Source organism: Cottoperca gobio, chromosome 15, assembly GCF_900634415.1.
Source record: "Cottoperca gobio chromosome 15, fCotGob3.1, whole genome shotgun sequence".
In the NCBI taxonomy this organism is placed as follows: domain Eukaryota; kingdom Metazoa; phylum Chordata; class Actinopteri; order Perciformes; family Bovichtidae; genus Cottoperca; species Cottoperca gobio.
This window is the reverse complement of record NC_041369.1, coordinates 10,986,734-11,004,810: the sequence shown is the minus strand read 5'-3', so window position 1 is coordinate 11,004,810 and position 18,077 is coordinate 10,986,734. Positions and strand designations below refer to the sequence as shown.

Sequence of the window (18,077 nt, the reverse complement as noted above, 5' to 3'; positions counted from 1 at the left end):
ACGAGACACATGTAAAAGTTAATATTACTGGTTTCTAACACACACATTGATACCAGAATCAGAGAAGAGATACTTGACACCTTGACACCAGTACATATAAAAAACATTCACTTATGCTTGACATCTGAATGCCATTCAGTAGCCTAAAGTGTGACATCTATTCTTTTTGAGTCCATGTCAAGTAATGGTTGGCTGAGAATGTCTGAGGCTGCTATGAAACCCAACCACTGAAAACATGAAAAATGAATAGATTTTTTTACGAGAGAGTAGCATCTTTAAAATGACGCAAAAGTGGCCTGTCAAGATTTCACACCAGGCATGTCAATATGGTGTTTTCAACGATGTCAGCGAGAGATATTCTAAAGGGAATGATATCACATTTCTGGAATAATAGTTAATAGCAGAAGAAGCAAACAGAAAAAATGTCAATATGCATTTGAGAGTTATACATTCACAATATAATTTGTCGGTGGAGAATTGAATAAAGAGGAAAATGTCACAGTCTTGATTTTTGTATATCCTGTTTTATTTTGAAGTGTTCACTCCCCTTATGTCATGTCTAGTTGTACTTCCTGTCTTTGTGTTTTCCGCTGTGATTGTTGATTTGTTCCTCCTGTGTCTGTTCACCTTGCCCTTGTGTTTTAGCTTCTCTCCCCAGCTGTGTCTCGTTCCCCTCGTTTAGTGTCTGTGTGTATATATCCCTGTCTTTCCCAGTGTTCCTTGTCAGATCGTCATCTAAGTGTCACCCTTGCAGATGCTTCCTCGTGCTTCGCTTCCTCGTGCTTCCTCGTGCTTCCTCGTGCTTCCTCGTGCTTCCTCGTGCTTCCTCGGTTTGTCTTTTCAGTTTACTGTTTACCTTTTGTATGTTTGTTATTTTGTAAGCTTTTTGGAATAAAGCCCTCTTTTTGTTAATCTCCTCGTCTGCCGTCTTGCATTTAAGTCCTCACCTTTTCGCTACCGTGACAGAAAAAGCTCACCGATCCCAATAGAAGTGTTAGGCGACCCAAGTCTTGACGTCTTACGTGAAGGAGAAACATTTACAGAAATTAAATGAAAGCATATCTGAAAAGATTGCATGAGAGTCTATGGGACAGAACCCTGGTCGAAGCTGACCGATGCTATGCTATAATTGGTCCGTCTACATTTAAGGGGCGGGACTTCGTGAAGTGTCAAATAGTATAATAGTCTTTTCTGGTATTTCAGGTGGCAAAATGTTGGTGTGATTTTCCTTCATTTCAAAGTAACCACAGCAAATTCAATTTTTGTGAACTTTGATACGTGAATGTACACCAATAGCAAGCCCTTTTAACTGTGCTAATCTTTGTCTTCAATGCACACAGCTATAATACACAGTAGTTATGGCTGGTGCAAGGTCTGAAATCACAATGACCTCATATTCTAAATTAATACAGTATAGCTTGATGATCTGGCAAAAATATTGAGACCCTGATCTGAACTAGTCTTTTGCATGCTAGATAATAAACAAGTCTATGCTGTTATGTGCCTCCTGTTCATAGTAAACAGTATGTGGCATGGCAGACATTGTTTTTATCATTCTTGTTTATTAAACACATAAACATTTACTCAGCACTTTAATTTCATGCTAGTGTTCTACCGAGCCTGCTATAGATAATAATTGGGCATTCCTGAAGGGTTTTGGCTTTCACACTGGTAAAAAAAAGTACACATTTTATTATACATATAATAAATGGTTCATGGTTGTAACAATGGTTCAAATCAAGTCCTTCTAGCTAAACTTTGAGTGGAATAAAATTATATATGAAGAAAAACCCAGGTGTCACCCATTAACCTCTCAACACTGCTGCACTGGAGCCAAAACGTCTGCAAAGACAAATACATTGTTGGGTTGACAAAACAAACTTCAATCAGTTCTATAGTTTGCAGATACTCATAAATCAATTGATTCAATTATCCCTTTATCTGGTGTCAATAAGGAGTGAAGCAATTTGTTCCAGACTGCAAAGGTTTTGAAATATATGTTTCAATCCGAGTCTTTGGCATGTTAATGCTTTTCTCATGCATCTTCAGTAGGGTCATTATGTACGAGTCAATACAATCAGTAAGCTCGTTCAGGCTGGACATGTGACCAGCTCTTTGTGATCCACAATCCTACGTTTCATTAATTCCTCTGAAACGAAATTCAGAGTTGCAATGTCCTTTTCCCTCCCTCCTAATCTAATAACTGTAATGATACAGATTTCTAAATTCAATCAGCTTTAATCTAGGGGATACAGATGCTCTCAATAGGGAGAAAGAAATGGTCCCAGCTGGTGAGTGGTAAAACTCTCATGAAATAAATGTAGCTGCTTTAGAGGGATGAGAACTCATACATGGTGGATACATTTACTAAACAGACCATTTAAGTATTTTTTGTAAATGTATCTCTCCCAGCGTTTCCCCACTGTTATGGAATGAGACTGAGCTTTAAGGTTAAAACAACTGGGTGGAAGACAAGCTGGTTATTGATGTCAAACTGAATTGAAAAGAAATCTTACTAGCTGAAAATGTAAATCAATGCATGACAAATATGTTTATGTGACTTGCTTATCGCTTATGCAATTCAGCCAACACATGGCCCATGACATAAGCCATTCAGTAGAGAACTCGGCTAAGAGCAGAGGCAGGGTTGACTGAACATGATGTGTCAGATGGTTTGTTTACCCAGAACCACATAAGACACTATCATTGGAAACAGTTTGGGAAAGGGCAGGAACTTTAGGAACTGTGATTAAACTCTTGTCGAAGCCAGTTGGGAGGAGAGCGGCAACATCTTTTACGTCAAGATTCTTGCATGATCTTGCAATATTGCAAGAATCCAGTTGCCATGCAATGTAAGTGTTTGCCCCCATTGCTGTTCATGACATCATGTTTCATGAATTAATTTCCTCTATGTGATTGGTTGACCTACCTGACCTACATCATGTAGGCCTATAGGGAGGAACAAATGAATACAAAATGAATCATTCATTTTATTACATCATCATCTATCATAAATCCACCCAAGTACCACCTACTGACTAATCAGCCAGGTTAATTAAAAACACCTATGTTGGTGTGCAAAGCCTCTAAGCCAATGTTCTTATATTCTTTATTCTTATAATCATACCAAGCAATACAAACTCTTCTAACACATCTAAATGCAAACAAATTCATGGCTCATGACAGACAAATTAGATGGTATAAAGTGGTAGCACAGAGTATGTTGAACTCAACTGTAAGTGCATGTTTGCCAGCTCTTCTTGCTTTTGTCAGTCGTATGTGTGTCTTTAATTAGCAGGCTCACTGCAAAACCAAGAGAGCAAGCACATGGCTGCTAATCAGCCTGATAACATGCAGCTGTGCAGGCTGCTTGGCTGAGTCACGTCTCTTCACCTGCAGCTAATTCTGAAACCACACCCTTCTGCCACAACCTCACCTCAAAGAGATAAAACAGAATCAAAGGAATTAATTAGTCTTCATTATTCAACTGTAGGTTAAAGGAAAAAAGAATGTAATCATTACATTTAAAAAAGGTATGAATTCCAATGTCACATATACACTGTAAAGTTTGAAGCCTGCACACATAAAAATAAGTACTGGGAAAGTAAAATAGGCCAATTATATCCTTCTTTTTTTAATCATAGAATACTCTGCACTAAGGTGGTGGCTGACATGAAGGAAAGTGCTTTATCTGCAAAAAAAAAACCTTTACCTAAGTGGGCTAATTCCTTGTTGCCTAATTCCAGAAATGCTATGAGTAAATATACAGCTTCGTAAATGAGTCTGAGAAAAGATAAAGTAGCTTGGGAGAATATTGCTTACAGTGCTTTGTTCCTGTAAGAAACAGTTCAATAATACCAAAGTCCATTCACATTTGTGTTTGTCCAACACTATGCGTTTTGCCTCGGACATGTACGTTTACCTTCAATCTTTAAGCATGGAAAAATTATGATATGAGCATATTTAAGACAACATTTACATGATTCTCTTTTCAAAACAATTCAGCTGGAAACATTTTTTAAAAGTCTGCCCACAATAGTAATCAATTCAGCTAGCACAATTGATGGTCGTCAGCTAGAAATGAGAAGCTGCCGTTCGTGTAACTAGAATCAGTCAAAACTGCAAATGGACTGCATCTGTCATAAATAATAATAGATGGTTAGAAACAGAGGACAGGCGAGAGGTATGTTTTACCCCAATAAAATGTAATAGGCAAATGTCAAAGAGTTTCTGTCAAAGTAATCACACACAAATCACACACCATTATTGTATCACCCTTTTGACTTCCAGAGTGCAGGTAAAATACTTGCGATACCACAGTTTCAGATCTGAGATAGACGTGAGATTCCTTCCCTGTCAGCTTCCAGGATCGGCAGAAAAATCATGTACATTTGTTCATTGATCATCTGTTGCATAATGAACCATCCACAACTCTCAGATCGTCTTTGCTTTCTGTGCCCAGAAACTAAACTAAACATGGAGAGGCAGTTTTATGCACAATACATCTGGAACAAAATCCCAGATAACAGATGGTCCGCGTCAACTCTAACTTATTTTAAATGAATGCTGAACTTTGCAGCCTTTTATTAAGTTAAATAATTATTAATTTTTTACATTGCACTGAAACTTTTATTCTAGTAATTTATACCCGTCTTGTTCTATTTCAGCTTGTTTTAATTTTCTATTATCTTGGCTCCTTAATGACTGTTTTTATTTGTATTTAAATGTCCCTTTATAATGTGCTTCTTCTGCACTTTGTCTGGATGCTTTTAAAGTTTAGTGCAAAGCACTTCGAATTGCCTTGTTGTTGAAATGTGCTATATAAATAAACTCGCCTTGCCTCCTTTACCTCTGTTTTTGTGTTAAATAATCGTCTAATCTAACTTTTGGGTAAAATACTTGATTTACCTTATTCACCTGGAGTTAGATGAGAAGATCAATATACATTTCCTCTTTGTGCATTCAGTAGAAAGGTTGGCCAGGATGTTTAGCCTGCTCTGCAAAAGCCTGAAAGAGGAGCTAGTTGTTTTGCAAACCACAAAAGGTCAAGAAAGTCATAGTTGATTTGGTCAAATAAGTGCAGCATCTTAAAACAGTTTGACCTATAGTTGCTGAAAAGATGAAATAATTTGCTTTAGGGATGAGGATGAGAAAATTGCATCCGTGGTCCAGAAGTTCACAAAATTAGTATATACATAGATTAAAAATGAACCTAATTTTAGCAACTGATTAAATCAAGTAATTTAGGAATAAAAAATAAAAAGGCGGATCAGAGGTTAGTGGCCATAACTCGAAAATGTTGTTTGGTGAAATTGGTTCACGTGTGAGAAATGTGTATCATTTTGTGGGACTGGACGCTGTGGATTTCTGAGTCCCATTAATTCATCAAAACCAAGATGGCCGACTGAATGACAGAAACGCTGAGCAGCTCAAGAATATATGTCAATGTTTGGTATCTTTGTTTTGAGCACAACCTCACCTTTATAACCAATGTTCATGTGAGTGTGTATATGTGCACTATGCGGTCAGCAAGACGAAAGCTGCTGTTTCCTTTCTGTGTCAAAAAGCGTTTGTGTGACATTAGTTTTCGGTGGGGTCGGCGTGGGTTGCAGAATAAGCGGGATGCCACGCTGAGTGGGCACATGCTACATATGCTATATTTTTGTATCAACTTTATATCATCGTATCTCCATTTTTACTGGGTCTATTTGCATGAAATAAAGACTGGCATAGAGTTTCAAGCCTGTACTTTCGACAGAAGCAGCCAGCAATGTTGGCTGGAGTGTTGTTTTTTTTGCGGCGACAGCTTGAACAGGTCATGTGATATGATCATGCCGGAGTGACGGTCGGTTAAACGGACATGTGAAAAAGTCCTTGAAAATGGATGTAAAAAACAAAAAGAAAGAAAACATTTCCATGCCTAAAGGGGAGTGAAAACACAAAAACAAAAATGTTCTCACAATTTATAAATAACAGCAAGAAGTGATTAATAAAACAACAGCTGATTATTTAACTAAGTACCAGACATTCATTAATTTAAGTAACTTAAAAATGATGGATTGGTTTTAACAATATATGATTTTTAAACTTTTGACTTGGATAACTCTAGAAAGTGAGAGATTACTTAATGTATGAATAAAAAGCTGTCTTGTCTTATCCCGGTATGATCCCAGACAGCTTAGACCTCTATTAATCTAGAATGCACTCTCTGTTCTCCTCGATCTGTCATTATAGTGACACAAGCAACTCTGTAACATCAAAAGTTGAAAATAATGTTGTTGTCTAAACCCTGAGTCCTGCAGTATCTAACCCTTCCAAAAACCCTATATGTTGTTGGTTATGATGTACTAGGGTTTTTGCTTAGACAGAGAATGAAACACTGATGGTTTGAACATTTACTCTGTAGAGGTCAGTCATGCATGTATTCTGTTCATATATATATATATATATATATATATATATATATATATATATATATATATATACATTGCAATGTATTCTGTTCTCCACAGTGCATCAACCTTAAATTGGTCTTAAAATAGTTGCAGTGAATCATGTTAGTTGATGTCTTCATTAATTAAAAGATGTCTTAATATTGTGGATAGGAAATTAGTGGATTTCTAAAATGTGTAAACAGATAGGTGTACAACAAAATTCTATTTAGTCTTACATAATTTGTATAGATCGTGGTGTACCATAATTAATCCTAAATACAAATATAGGGCCTTTATTTAAATCATTTGTACCTTTTTCTACAGTATTATAGTACAGGTGTTCTCTAATGGGGGGTATTAGTAGCCCTAGGGGTACTTTGAGGTACTGCAGGGGATACATGAGATTTTTCTTTCATTGTGTTGTTCATTTAAAAAATATATCACCTATACAAAGTTCTTATAATAATGATATGATAATGAGTTCAATAAAAACATTTAATTGTGAATTTATTGAGCTCTTTTCCTATGTTCAATGCAATCTCTAACTGTCCTAAACAACTGACACAACAAACACAATCACGATTATGCTTGTTCAGTGTGACCAGGAAGCCAGGTTCTATTTTCCATGACAAAAGTAAAAAGTAGCCGTAATGCATCTGAAAATGTGGTGAAAGACGTAAACAATAAATATTTCTCACTAAATTGTAAGCGCAACTTAAGAAAAAGATACCGTTCAATACTACAATGCTGTCATAGTGTTATTGCACATATTTGAAAAGGGTTACATTGTTGAGAAAGGTTTCATAACCACTGCAGCCAGAGACAAATGTGGATGTTTGACTGCATGACTCTGACTGGGATAAAATGCAATAGCACGACTTCTATAGACACGCCCATCACAGACCGAACACAGTACAGGCAAAATACTTCAGTATGCTCTTTGTAATACTCTGGGTGAAGAACAAGCAGTATTAGAACCTGTAAAGTACAGTAAAATAAGTTGGAGAAAGAAAAATACACACCAGTTTAAGACATTAACACTTGTTGATTCCACATGCATCAACTTGTTATCAAATGTTAGCAAGTGGTATTATAAGGTTTGCTCTTTACCTACAGTATATAAGGCATTATTTGATATATGTCTCAACATGCACAGTAAGTGACCTTTCCTGTACTGTCCAAGGGGAACACGACATGAAGACCGTTTCTTGTACCTTTGAGTTTCCTGCCGCTGAGCAGCTATTTCATTCAAGATTTTTAAGAGCCTTGTTCAAGGACATCTAGTTGATGTACTGAAATAGTATTCACTTTACTCATTGCCAGGCCAAGCTTTTACACACTAGCCACAAGGCTTGCCATAGCAATATCATAGTCATAAGCCCACATCCTCCACTTTTAGCCTATTAATTGTTTCAACCTTAAAGCAGTCACTGGAAGGAAGCAGACTATTTATGAACACAAATAGCAGTTGAGTATTTTGTTCCTAAGTGATTGAGGACATCCGTGATTAGAACTCTTGTGCTTGTAGTACTTGTTGGATTAAAACAGCAGTTTTCATTGCAAAAAAAAAATATGCATTCATATATTTTCAGAAAAAAAGTTATAAACACTCACACTATAAGAAAAACATCTCCCTATTGAGAAACACAGATTTAAAACAGGCTATGTGATATGCATGTCGAGTAGGGTTATAACGGTATTTTGGTATCACGGTGCACCACATTTAGTAGTTCATTTAATGTGCTATAGTGTAAACTAACATGCTTTAGTTATATAAAACAATACAATTGCATGTTTTGTTTAATCAGGTTTATGATTCTGTTCTCTTTCCTTTAACGGTCATTGTAACTGATTCTAGTAATGGTGTAATACTGTGAAACCGTGATATTTTGTGATACGGTTATTGTACTATGACAATCTCATACTGTTACAACGCAGACGTAATATAGACTATACAGTATGTGCTATAAAGTGTTTTTTTTTTTTATCATTCATATGGTATAAAATGCAGTATGAACTTCCTTTACAGATGCTGGAGAAGGTAATAAATATACATTGTACCGTAAACATGCCATAAAAAATAGAGCACTACTTGAAAAAAGGGGCATTAAACACCCCTGGAGTATTTAATCATTCAGCTGGCTCTCATAATAACTCCTGAACGGAATCTCTCTTTTTTTAATCTTTTGCTATGTGAGTCTGATCAGTTGCAATAATTCAACAGAATTGATTTTTCTCAGATAATATACACATATTGGAATATAAACTGTTGTAGTTTGCTGTAAAAACTACTACCTTGTGCTCCAAGTGTACCTAAACAATCTCTGACTGCTTCCCTGCGTTTGGTGTCTCTAGTGCGATCAATTAATCAATCACGGCAGTTTTACAAGCCTTATCTCCAAAGTTGCCTCTGCCATAAATGTCCGTGGATGGATGCTGATGGAGGCAGAGGCGCTGTCCAAGGAACTGCATTCAGCCCCTCCCCGGTAGACATCACTGAGAGACACGTGATACGGTCTGTCTGTGGCTCCTGACAGTCGCTGGATAAACTCAACAGGGAAACCAGATTGCACCTTCTCTTCCACAAAGATAACTGGATTTTCGTCCCGCGCTCCCGAACTACTCCATTCGGCGCTTTCATTTGTCTCTTGAGTAATGTTTTGTCTTTTTAATCGGGAAACAAATATTGAGGACGGACTATTTAAGGTAATGTATTTTCTGTGAAATGTTCTGTATAAAGTGAAAGTGTGCCAGTCTCTCTCTCTCTCTCTCTCTCTCTCTCTCTCTCTCTCTCTCTCTCTCTCTCTCTCTGTCTCTCTCTCTTGCGCGCGCTGATGCTGTGATTCACTTGAAAGCAGATCTTGATGTGAAGGTTTCGCCAGAGTGGATTTGAGGTACAGGCTCTCAAACAGACCGCAAAATATATGGACAGTCGTGGTTTACAGGAGATCATCCCGTGGTGTTTTCCATGAAATTGCATTTTTTCTTCTACTCTTGTGACAACTATTCAGGGTCCCGTAGAAGTAGAGGTGTACGCGCAAAGGTAACAAATAACGCCTCATTTTGTTTTTGCAAGGAAATTCATAGTTGTAAGCGACTAAAAAAATGCCGCACATTGCGCATAAAAGAACACTCTAATTATAGAGCGTCCTTTACAGCTTTCATCTAGGGTAAAATGTTAAGGTATGGGGCATATTATTAATGACATGATGTCCCGTTTCGGCAAAATATAGCCGGTGAAACGCTAAATTCCGTTGAGGATTACCCCATATATAAGCATAATAACTGCTGTTTCTGGAGAAGACGTTTCAGTCTGTATAAAGTGCGGTGCCCAAGTAAAACCCGATCTGCATTTGTCTTATTTGAAATGCAAACTATTTGCGGAGATTTTTACAGTCTGAATGCATTTAAATATTTAACGCGTTTGGTGTTTAGAAGGAACAACATAATCCGTCATAGTCCGAAAAATAGTGACGTGGCACATATTTTGGGGGTCTGACTGAGACCCAGCGAAAGCCCGACCGGTTTGTCTTACACAAACCGACCATTGTGAATCAAATGACGCACTTTTCCTCATGTCAGGTCTTCTAGAGAGGGCTGGCCAGTGAATAGCCTATATCGGAATGCTGATGATAATGACCATTCACGGCTGCAGAAGTTGTAACGAGTGTTAGCAAAAGTAATATTCCCTAAAAGAAACAATGAGAGTTGTACATCTCTTTGTAAATCTTTCGTGTGACTCAGATTCTCTGCAGGAATTGTTTTTAGAACCCATCTGGGTGCGATTAATGATGCATAATTTAGTGATGCTTTTTTTCTTATACTACTGCATAAATATGTGCACGTTGTTTTTGTATTTTTACCTTCGGAGGGCTGCATGTTTAAAGACAGTGTTCCCGACACACGGCATGAAGTCATGCGTGGATCCAGCGATACTGACTGTCCAGTGCTGCTGTAGGCTTCCTGGAAAGCCTTGGCGATATTCATCTATTGATATTTCTCATGTTTGATGAAACAACAGGCCTCGTTATTAAGCGCTTGATTAGCTGCATTTCTGCCTTAATAATAGTATTACCTCTGACTTTTGATTAAGGCTTTGGCCAAAGTGGATTTGTATGTGGTGAAAACGCTGATACTGTATTCTATTTGCTTTTCTTTTACAGAGAGATTTGGAAGCGAGGACTACCTTGACAGGCAGGCTGATTCTTTTGCTGAGCTTATCAGCCAACGTGTCTTCATATGGCATTTTTTCTCATTGCTTCTGAGGATTCAGGGTGAGAAGCCCCGAGCAAGGCTTCCAGTTCCCCGCCAAATAATGTTGGCATGAACATGAAGATTTAAGCTGCTATTTCAATTCAAGTGAAACCGTGCACACACCAACGGGCACCAGAAGGGACTGTTCCATAATTACATAAATTAGATTGAGTGTGCCCAATGGATATTTGAATCCCTGTCACTTCGCTCTAAATAGCCATGGCAGAGAGGACCTTTAAACATTTCAAACTATTTTGGAGCGAAAAGTGAGAGTTTTGGCCAGTGGCCTGGACAGTGTGAGGTAATGGTATTTGCCCCAGGAAATAAGTGTTGGCCAAGCCTATTGCTATCCAAATATATCATAGCATTTAATCTTGTGTCTTACAATGCATCAGTTCACACTTGTTTATCCATGTAGAGAGTCACATATATGCCAGTTTACTCTCTCACAGTCAACCCAATATATTTCTTGCTTAAGCAAAGATTCTTATAAATAAATTGAGCCTTTTAAGTCCCTGTCCACCTGCACATATTTTGCGATCACACGATGGTTTTACAAAAGCCACATAGTGCCCATATCCTATGGGCTGGGCTGCTCATTTTTTGCTTTGTAGAAATAGGCACTTGTCTAGAATTTACAGATGCTGAGGGCCAGTGGGCTAGATTTCCAGTGTGGAATGCATGTTGCGAAAGTGAAATGAGCTTCAATATGAAGACAAAGAGTTCCCATGGGCTGCTAGTTTACTTTGACGATGAGGGATTTTGTGACTTTCTAGAACTTCTCATACTGAATGGTAAACTCAGCCTTCGTTTCTCGATCTTCTGTGCCGAGCCTGCGACCTGTCGTATCTGACACGGCGGTCAACGACAGCCAATGGCACGCAGTCACGATAAGGAGAAATTTTAAGAACACAACCCTAAAGGTGGACAATGAGACAAAATGGGTTGAGGTGAAGTCAAAAAGACGGGATATGACTGTTTTCAGCCATTTGTTTGTTGGTGGAATACCACCGGAATTACGATCTGAAGCGTTACGACTCACATCGGCTGCAGTCAAGGATCAGCTACCTTTCACTGGATGGATAACAGACATAAAGGTCAACAACACGGAGTCTGTCATGATCAACAGTGATGGGGTCTTAAAGAACCTCTGCGGTCTAGCCAACATGTGCTTAAATGGAGGAGTCTGCAGTTTAATTAACAATGAACCAACATGTGACTGCTCTCGGACGGGCTTCCAAGGAAAGGACTGCAGTGAAGGTAAGACATCTGGATTCAGTCGGTAAAACATGTCCTCCGTAGCCATTTCATTCAGCTGCAACATGGACTGATTTAAGCAAATTTAAGTAGCCTATTGTAATTACCATCAGTCTTAAATTAATGCATTCCCCTGTTATATTGCTATTCTATGGCTAAAGACATATGTTTGTTTTAATCTTATGATGTGTGTCATCGATCTGCAACTCAGTTGTTTGTAATGAGTGAATCTCCTGCAAGGCCTCATTAGGAAAACATGCAGGTGTTCTCCATCCCCAAAGGTGTCTTCCATTCTTATCAAACAGGTCCATGGGGATTGAGTGACCTATGAAATATCATCTCCAATGGCTTACCTCAAATGCAAGAGCAGGAGTAATCATCTCTGAGTAAACATGAATGATGTCACTGACTTCCTACAGTAAAAAAAAAGGGCCCAATAGATTTACATAGTTGACAACAGAAGAGAACCAAAATAATAACTGAGTTGGGTTTTTGTATCAGTTGCCAGATGATAACGGTGTTGTTAACACATTGCTACTTAAAGCTCACCATATTATGATCTATTATTATCAAATAATGTTCTACAAACAGAAATAAACTGTAACTGTAGCATGACTGAGCCACCACTTCCCTCAAAACTGATTAAATAATTCTAACAGATAAAAAAACAACTATTTAATGCATGAGAATGAAAGACCCAAATAATCAATACAAAAAAAGAACATGGGGTCTTTGAAGTAGTGAGAATTGTGTCACTCTGTCGTGGCTAAATATTGTGATCTCAGGATCTCTTTTAGTTCTCGTTCTTTGTTTTGTTTGTAATGAAAATCTATAAGCAGGTTTGTTGGTCAGGCCGAGTGATGATGGCGACGGGTGTATGTGTATGTGTGTCATTTTTTCACAATCTCAATCTCTTACATTTATTCAGATACTGATGATTTCATTTGAACAATTGGGCTAATGTGCAGTATATAGGCCAACACATACATTTCATATGTTCATGTATCTTTATTCAAGCACATACATATTTTATTAACAATAAGCTCATTAGGATGAGATAACTGTTGTTGGATAACTTACTACTGCAGCATAAGATATTCCCATCTAATTGTTATTATTCATTGAGGCAAATATGAAATACCACTAATTAGAACGTCCTCTACATACTGTGTGGACTGCGTTTTATTTTCTGCTGCATTCATGTTTTGGTGATGGGGTCAACATAATGATAGGGAGCATTGGGACTTTTACACAGTCTACACGCGCACTGACAGACTGAAGGATTGTTGCTGTAGCTCTCTAAGGGGCTTTTAGTATTGGGCAGCATTAAGTGTTTGTTTATTTAACCACAGAAATAATACTGTACTGAGTCAAAGCACTGAATACATCTAGATCAACAATGAACTGTGGCAGTACATATAGTGGGACATGCCACCATTATTGATATTGCTTGCTCTTTTCAAGCACAGTGTATAATCACAATCACAAAGACTATTTAATTCACTAACATACTATGTTCCATGTTGAATATTACTGAAAAGGTCATTTCAGCACGTTTAAAAAAATGTTAGTTTTAAACGGTACAGTCATTGGATGAGTGTAGTTCACCCTGAGAGATCAGTTTGCATTTAGCATTGGTACATGTGTTGATTAAACTTTGGCTATTTTTCTTGCTACTAGATTTCATTTTAATGTCCAAGAGCCCACTTGGTATCTATGAATTGCACGAAGGTGGAGAAAATGAAGTATTTGTTCGAGGAATTCAAACAAGAATGATGCCTTCGCCTCTTTAGAAGACTATTTGTCTTTTTGTAAATCACACAATTGCTGATTATTCTTCATACAAACTGCATTAGTGCCGATTTGTTATCGTTTTTAATATCAGGTAGTTATGCGGATTATTATACATTTAGTTGATTTTGTGCATTCAAGCCATTTGTTGAGGAAATTAAATCCTTAACGCACTATTCTGGGAATTAAGCATTATTCATTTTCACATTTAAAGATTAAATTATAAAGTATGCCTTCTTGATTACTTACTAAAATCTTGTTCATCTACTTTAATATTATCTGCCTTAGACGAGTTGGGTCAAAGCAAATTAGCTCATCATTAGCTAAACTATGAAAGCCTTTCAATGACTCAATCAAGAATACTGGAAGGAGGTGAATTCAAAATGTCTGATGCAGAGAGAAATTCATTACATTACCTGCTAAAAAATAATAATAAATAATAATTGTAGATACAAATATAAAAACACTGGTTTTTAAACATTTGAAAAAACCTTAATACTACAATGATATAAACAGATCAGCTGTTGACTTAGTATCGGGTAATGTTTATCATAATTAAATAATATTTTGAAAATAGCATTAGTGTGCGCTGTCATATGTCTATTTCTTGTGTGTGAGTGTGTTTCATTAGTCAAGAAATCGTTAGAAAAGATCACAATTTTCACACCAGGGTGGCTTCTGATGTCAATAGTTGTATGGCCATGAAGGAACTAATTAGTTATGTTATTGCAGTGTTAAGATGAATGATGTCAGGTGTATTGTCTTTGTGCTGCATGAACGATGAGCGGCCGTTGTTTGAAGACGTCAATGTAATGAATACACCATGGCGATGGGGACCAGATTCATTGTAGTTCATGAAGATGAAAACCCTTAAAGATATGGTCTAATCACTTTCCATATAGTGTGTCTATATGCGCACATATAGGGGAGTTTGTTGTCTCATGGACTAGCTTAGTGACTTGACGGTAAATGGGATGGATTATGGATCAGCTCTGGTAAATAAATCTCAAACAACATATATATTTATGAATAAAGTGTTTCCTTATCTTTAAAAAAACAACAACTATAAAGACAGAAAACACTTAGATGAGAAACCCTGAATATCACACTGTTCATCCTAATTTTAGGTGCTGCAGTGAGTGTGATAAAGGAGTCACTGTCCCCACATCTAGTAGTTCTCCTGAATTTCGCAAGTTCCAAGGCAGTGGGTGAGAAAAACACTCAGGTCTTTAATGGTAGTTGTACATCTGCTCGCTTATTACATATACCTTGCCTGAATTACCACGTCAACGCACGGAAGAGAAACTACAGGTTACAAAACTGAAGTAATTAGATCCACAAGATTACACAACAGAAGCTTCAAAGACAAACAGGCAATATGTCAGTTGAGACGTTTGCCGCCGTCACCCCAGACAGCCAAAAAGCACAGTGCGCGACTGAAATCCCTCACTCAGTCATGCTCCTGCTCTGCTTGATGGAATTACACACAACTACAAACAGCATTGTTAACTCACACAGTCAACCAATGATGAATATAACGATGAGTTTAAAAGGCTTTTTGTGAGAGGCAGTGCATTACGTCATCATCTAAATGTGTTGTTCATAGTTGATAGGTGTGACAAATCCAGTGGTGCTTCATAGGGATTTCTTCTACACTGAAAGCACTGAAAGAGTGCTGCTTGTCAACCTGTACACACAATATTGTCAACTTCATTGATACAACTTTATTATATTCAGTTGCTGATTACACATCCAGCTGAAACAAAACGACATTCACATTAATCTAGTGTTGTGTTGCCAATCGTTGTAGCTCAGTTTTGGTGTCCACCAGCTCCATTAGGGGAAATCTGGCTCAATAGCTGCTAAATGCTTCTCTCTGTTCTCCAGCTAGTTACTAATGTTGTCTGCTGTTTGATGCTGGGCAGGTATCGTACATCTGAGAGCAGCTGCCTCCTGTTGAGGGAAATAGAGTCGATGAAAGTGATTAGACTGAAGTAAAATGTTAAAGTTACATGTCATAAAACCAAAACAATGAGCCAAAAAGTGCTTTAATGCCTTGTAGAGCTGGAGGGGACTGCAGAGTTGGGGGATAATGATCTGTGGGTTTGTCACCACAATCAGACCCACTCACATAATATAAAAATATTCATTAATGCCGCTTTAAAATGCAAAAATAATAATATCTGGCCTAGAGGTATCACATCCCTCTGCTTGTGTGCCTGTAAAAAGAAAAAGCACCATACCTATTTCCTTTGCTTTCCAATTCTAAACAGCACATAAGAACTGCTCTGAGATTGCCTGACATTGCATTATTTGGGCTAAAGCACTATTGGACTGTTTGTTAATGCTGAACTCTTTACATCATCTTTATTTTTACGTTTCTGTTCAGCAAAGTTTTTCAGTTTCACTATATTTGACACCAGACCACATACAGCTTGGAAATACTAGCTGCAATGAAGAAAGACTGGAAGCTCTTTTTAGCTCATTTTTGCATTGCAAGACGTAGAAATTCAATTCCCACCGGAGCCATCCATGCTGAAATTGTATGAACTCATGGTACCTTAAGTCACTTCGGATGAAGGCATCCACCCAATTGTACCTTTGCCAGCTAATTCAGTATTCTAGCAAGTACATAGGTTTTTTTCTACCTCAAGGTAATGTGGTATTGCTGTTTTCTTTCTCACCATCCTGAGCTGCAAGTGGGAGGCAAATAACAGCAACGACTACTGCAAATTTTATCAGAACATTCATATTGTTCTTGCTTTTTGTTTTTGCATTTTATATTCAGCAGTGGAAATCATATGTAATTGTAACAAACTAGAATAATAGTAATACAAATATGTCCTCGCATAAATTTACCTAATGTCCATACATTGATTCACCTCCAAAGCACATTGGAGTTTGACATTTACCTTTCCATTAAATCATTTAAAAGCCATTGTTTTACTTTGATCAGATGAAAGGATTACAGGATTTGCCACCCGACCTGTCAAGTCTCACCTGTCTAACCACAAGCTTGCACATTGCATGGCCTCACACAAACACACACACGCACACATAAATCCCTTTGATCGGTTAAAACAATTATTTAAATGCACTGTTCTATGGCCAGTAAGTTCCCAGAATCTGTCCTCCCTTTTTTCATTTGATAAATAACATAGATGCATTGCAGAGCTCCATATTTTATCCTGATAAAATGGAGTGATGTTTATTTCATCGTACATTTAGCTAAGCTTAAATCAGTCCAGGTATAAAACTAGGGCAGATCTAAACTAAGACTGTGCAGCATTTTATTTTTTATCGTGTGCATTATGCAATTCAAAGGATAACTCACATTGACTGGATAACTGTGATTGCATTGCACTTTCATTTTATGACATTAGCTGAGAGCATAGGTTTAAGGTCCTTGTAAATATACTGTATAGTCCCTGAAACTAATGCCACTGAATGCAGGACTGACAGTTAGATGAATTTAAGGACTTGATTAAGCTGCTAATGCATGATGACAGGGTACTAAGTATGACTGTAGCCTATAGTAAGTGAAATGATGTCACACCTATTTTCACATTTGAATCACAATCAGCAGCGAGCTTAGTTCTGTGAACTATTTTAGATAACAGATTTGTGACTTCCTGCAATATTAAGGAAGGAAAGGAGGAGGGAAAATTACTTGCAACCTTTTCTCAATCGTTTTAGTTTGATCTTACAGTGTCACAGAAACTGGCACTACATCAAGGTTACTCAGCTCTCTATGTGTATCTGGAAACTTTAATTTAGCCAAAGGATGGTACAGTCAATGTTTGTTTTACTTTTACTTTTACATGTACATATAAAGTTCTGATGTTTTTTATGACATTGGTTCCTTGACTTTGTCTAGTAAAATATCCTGCCAGTAGAATTAGAAATGTGTTTACTTTGGCAAGCCCATGATTACATTAGAGGTGGTGTTTTACATTATCTGTCACACCAATTATTTGCCACCTAGTCATGGTATATGAAGGAGGAGGAGGCGTGAAACATCCAACATTAGTATTCTTTTGGAGTCATCTCTCCGACATACATCAGACAGATATGTACTCCTCTTTGAGATACATTTTTGACTTTTAAGGGAAATATCAGTCTATTTAGCAGTAGAGCAGTGTACAGTGGGTTAATTAGAGTTGTTTGGATGAAAACTGTTGACTGCAGTATGAAGTTGATGAGAGCAGTGAACCAAAAGTTGTGGGCCGTAAAACCAAACCAATGAGCTGAAAAAAGGCTCTTAAGGGCTGAGGAGAACTGCAGAGTCTGGGGTAATTCTCGCTTTTTGCATTGCACATAGTTATTTGAGGCATTGTTCCT

The 18,077-nt window shown here is 37.6% G+C and overlaps 1 protein-coding gene across 1 annotated transcript in view; it reads left to right on the top strand.

Annotated features, from left to right (window-relative positions):
- The first annotated feature begins 11,366 nt into the window (after window positions 1–11,366).
- Window positions 11,367–18,077, top strand: part of LOC115019661 (neurexin-1a-like) — a 237,272-nt gene continuing 230,561 nt past the window's right edge. Inside the window, exon 1 of the mRNA XM_029449122.1 lies at window positions 11,367–11,948. Coding sequence (XP_029304982.1) covers window positions 11,480–11,948 — 469 coding nt within the window. The 5' untranslated portion in view covers window positions 11,367–11,479. The remainder of the gene's footprint in view (window positions 11,949–18,077) is intronic.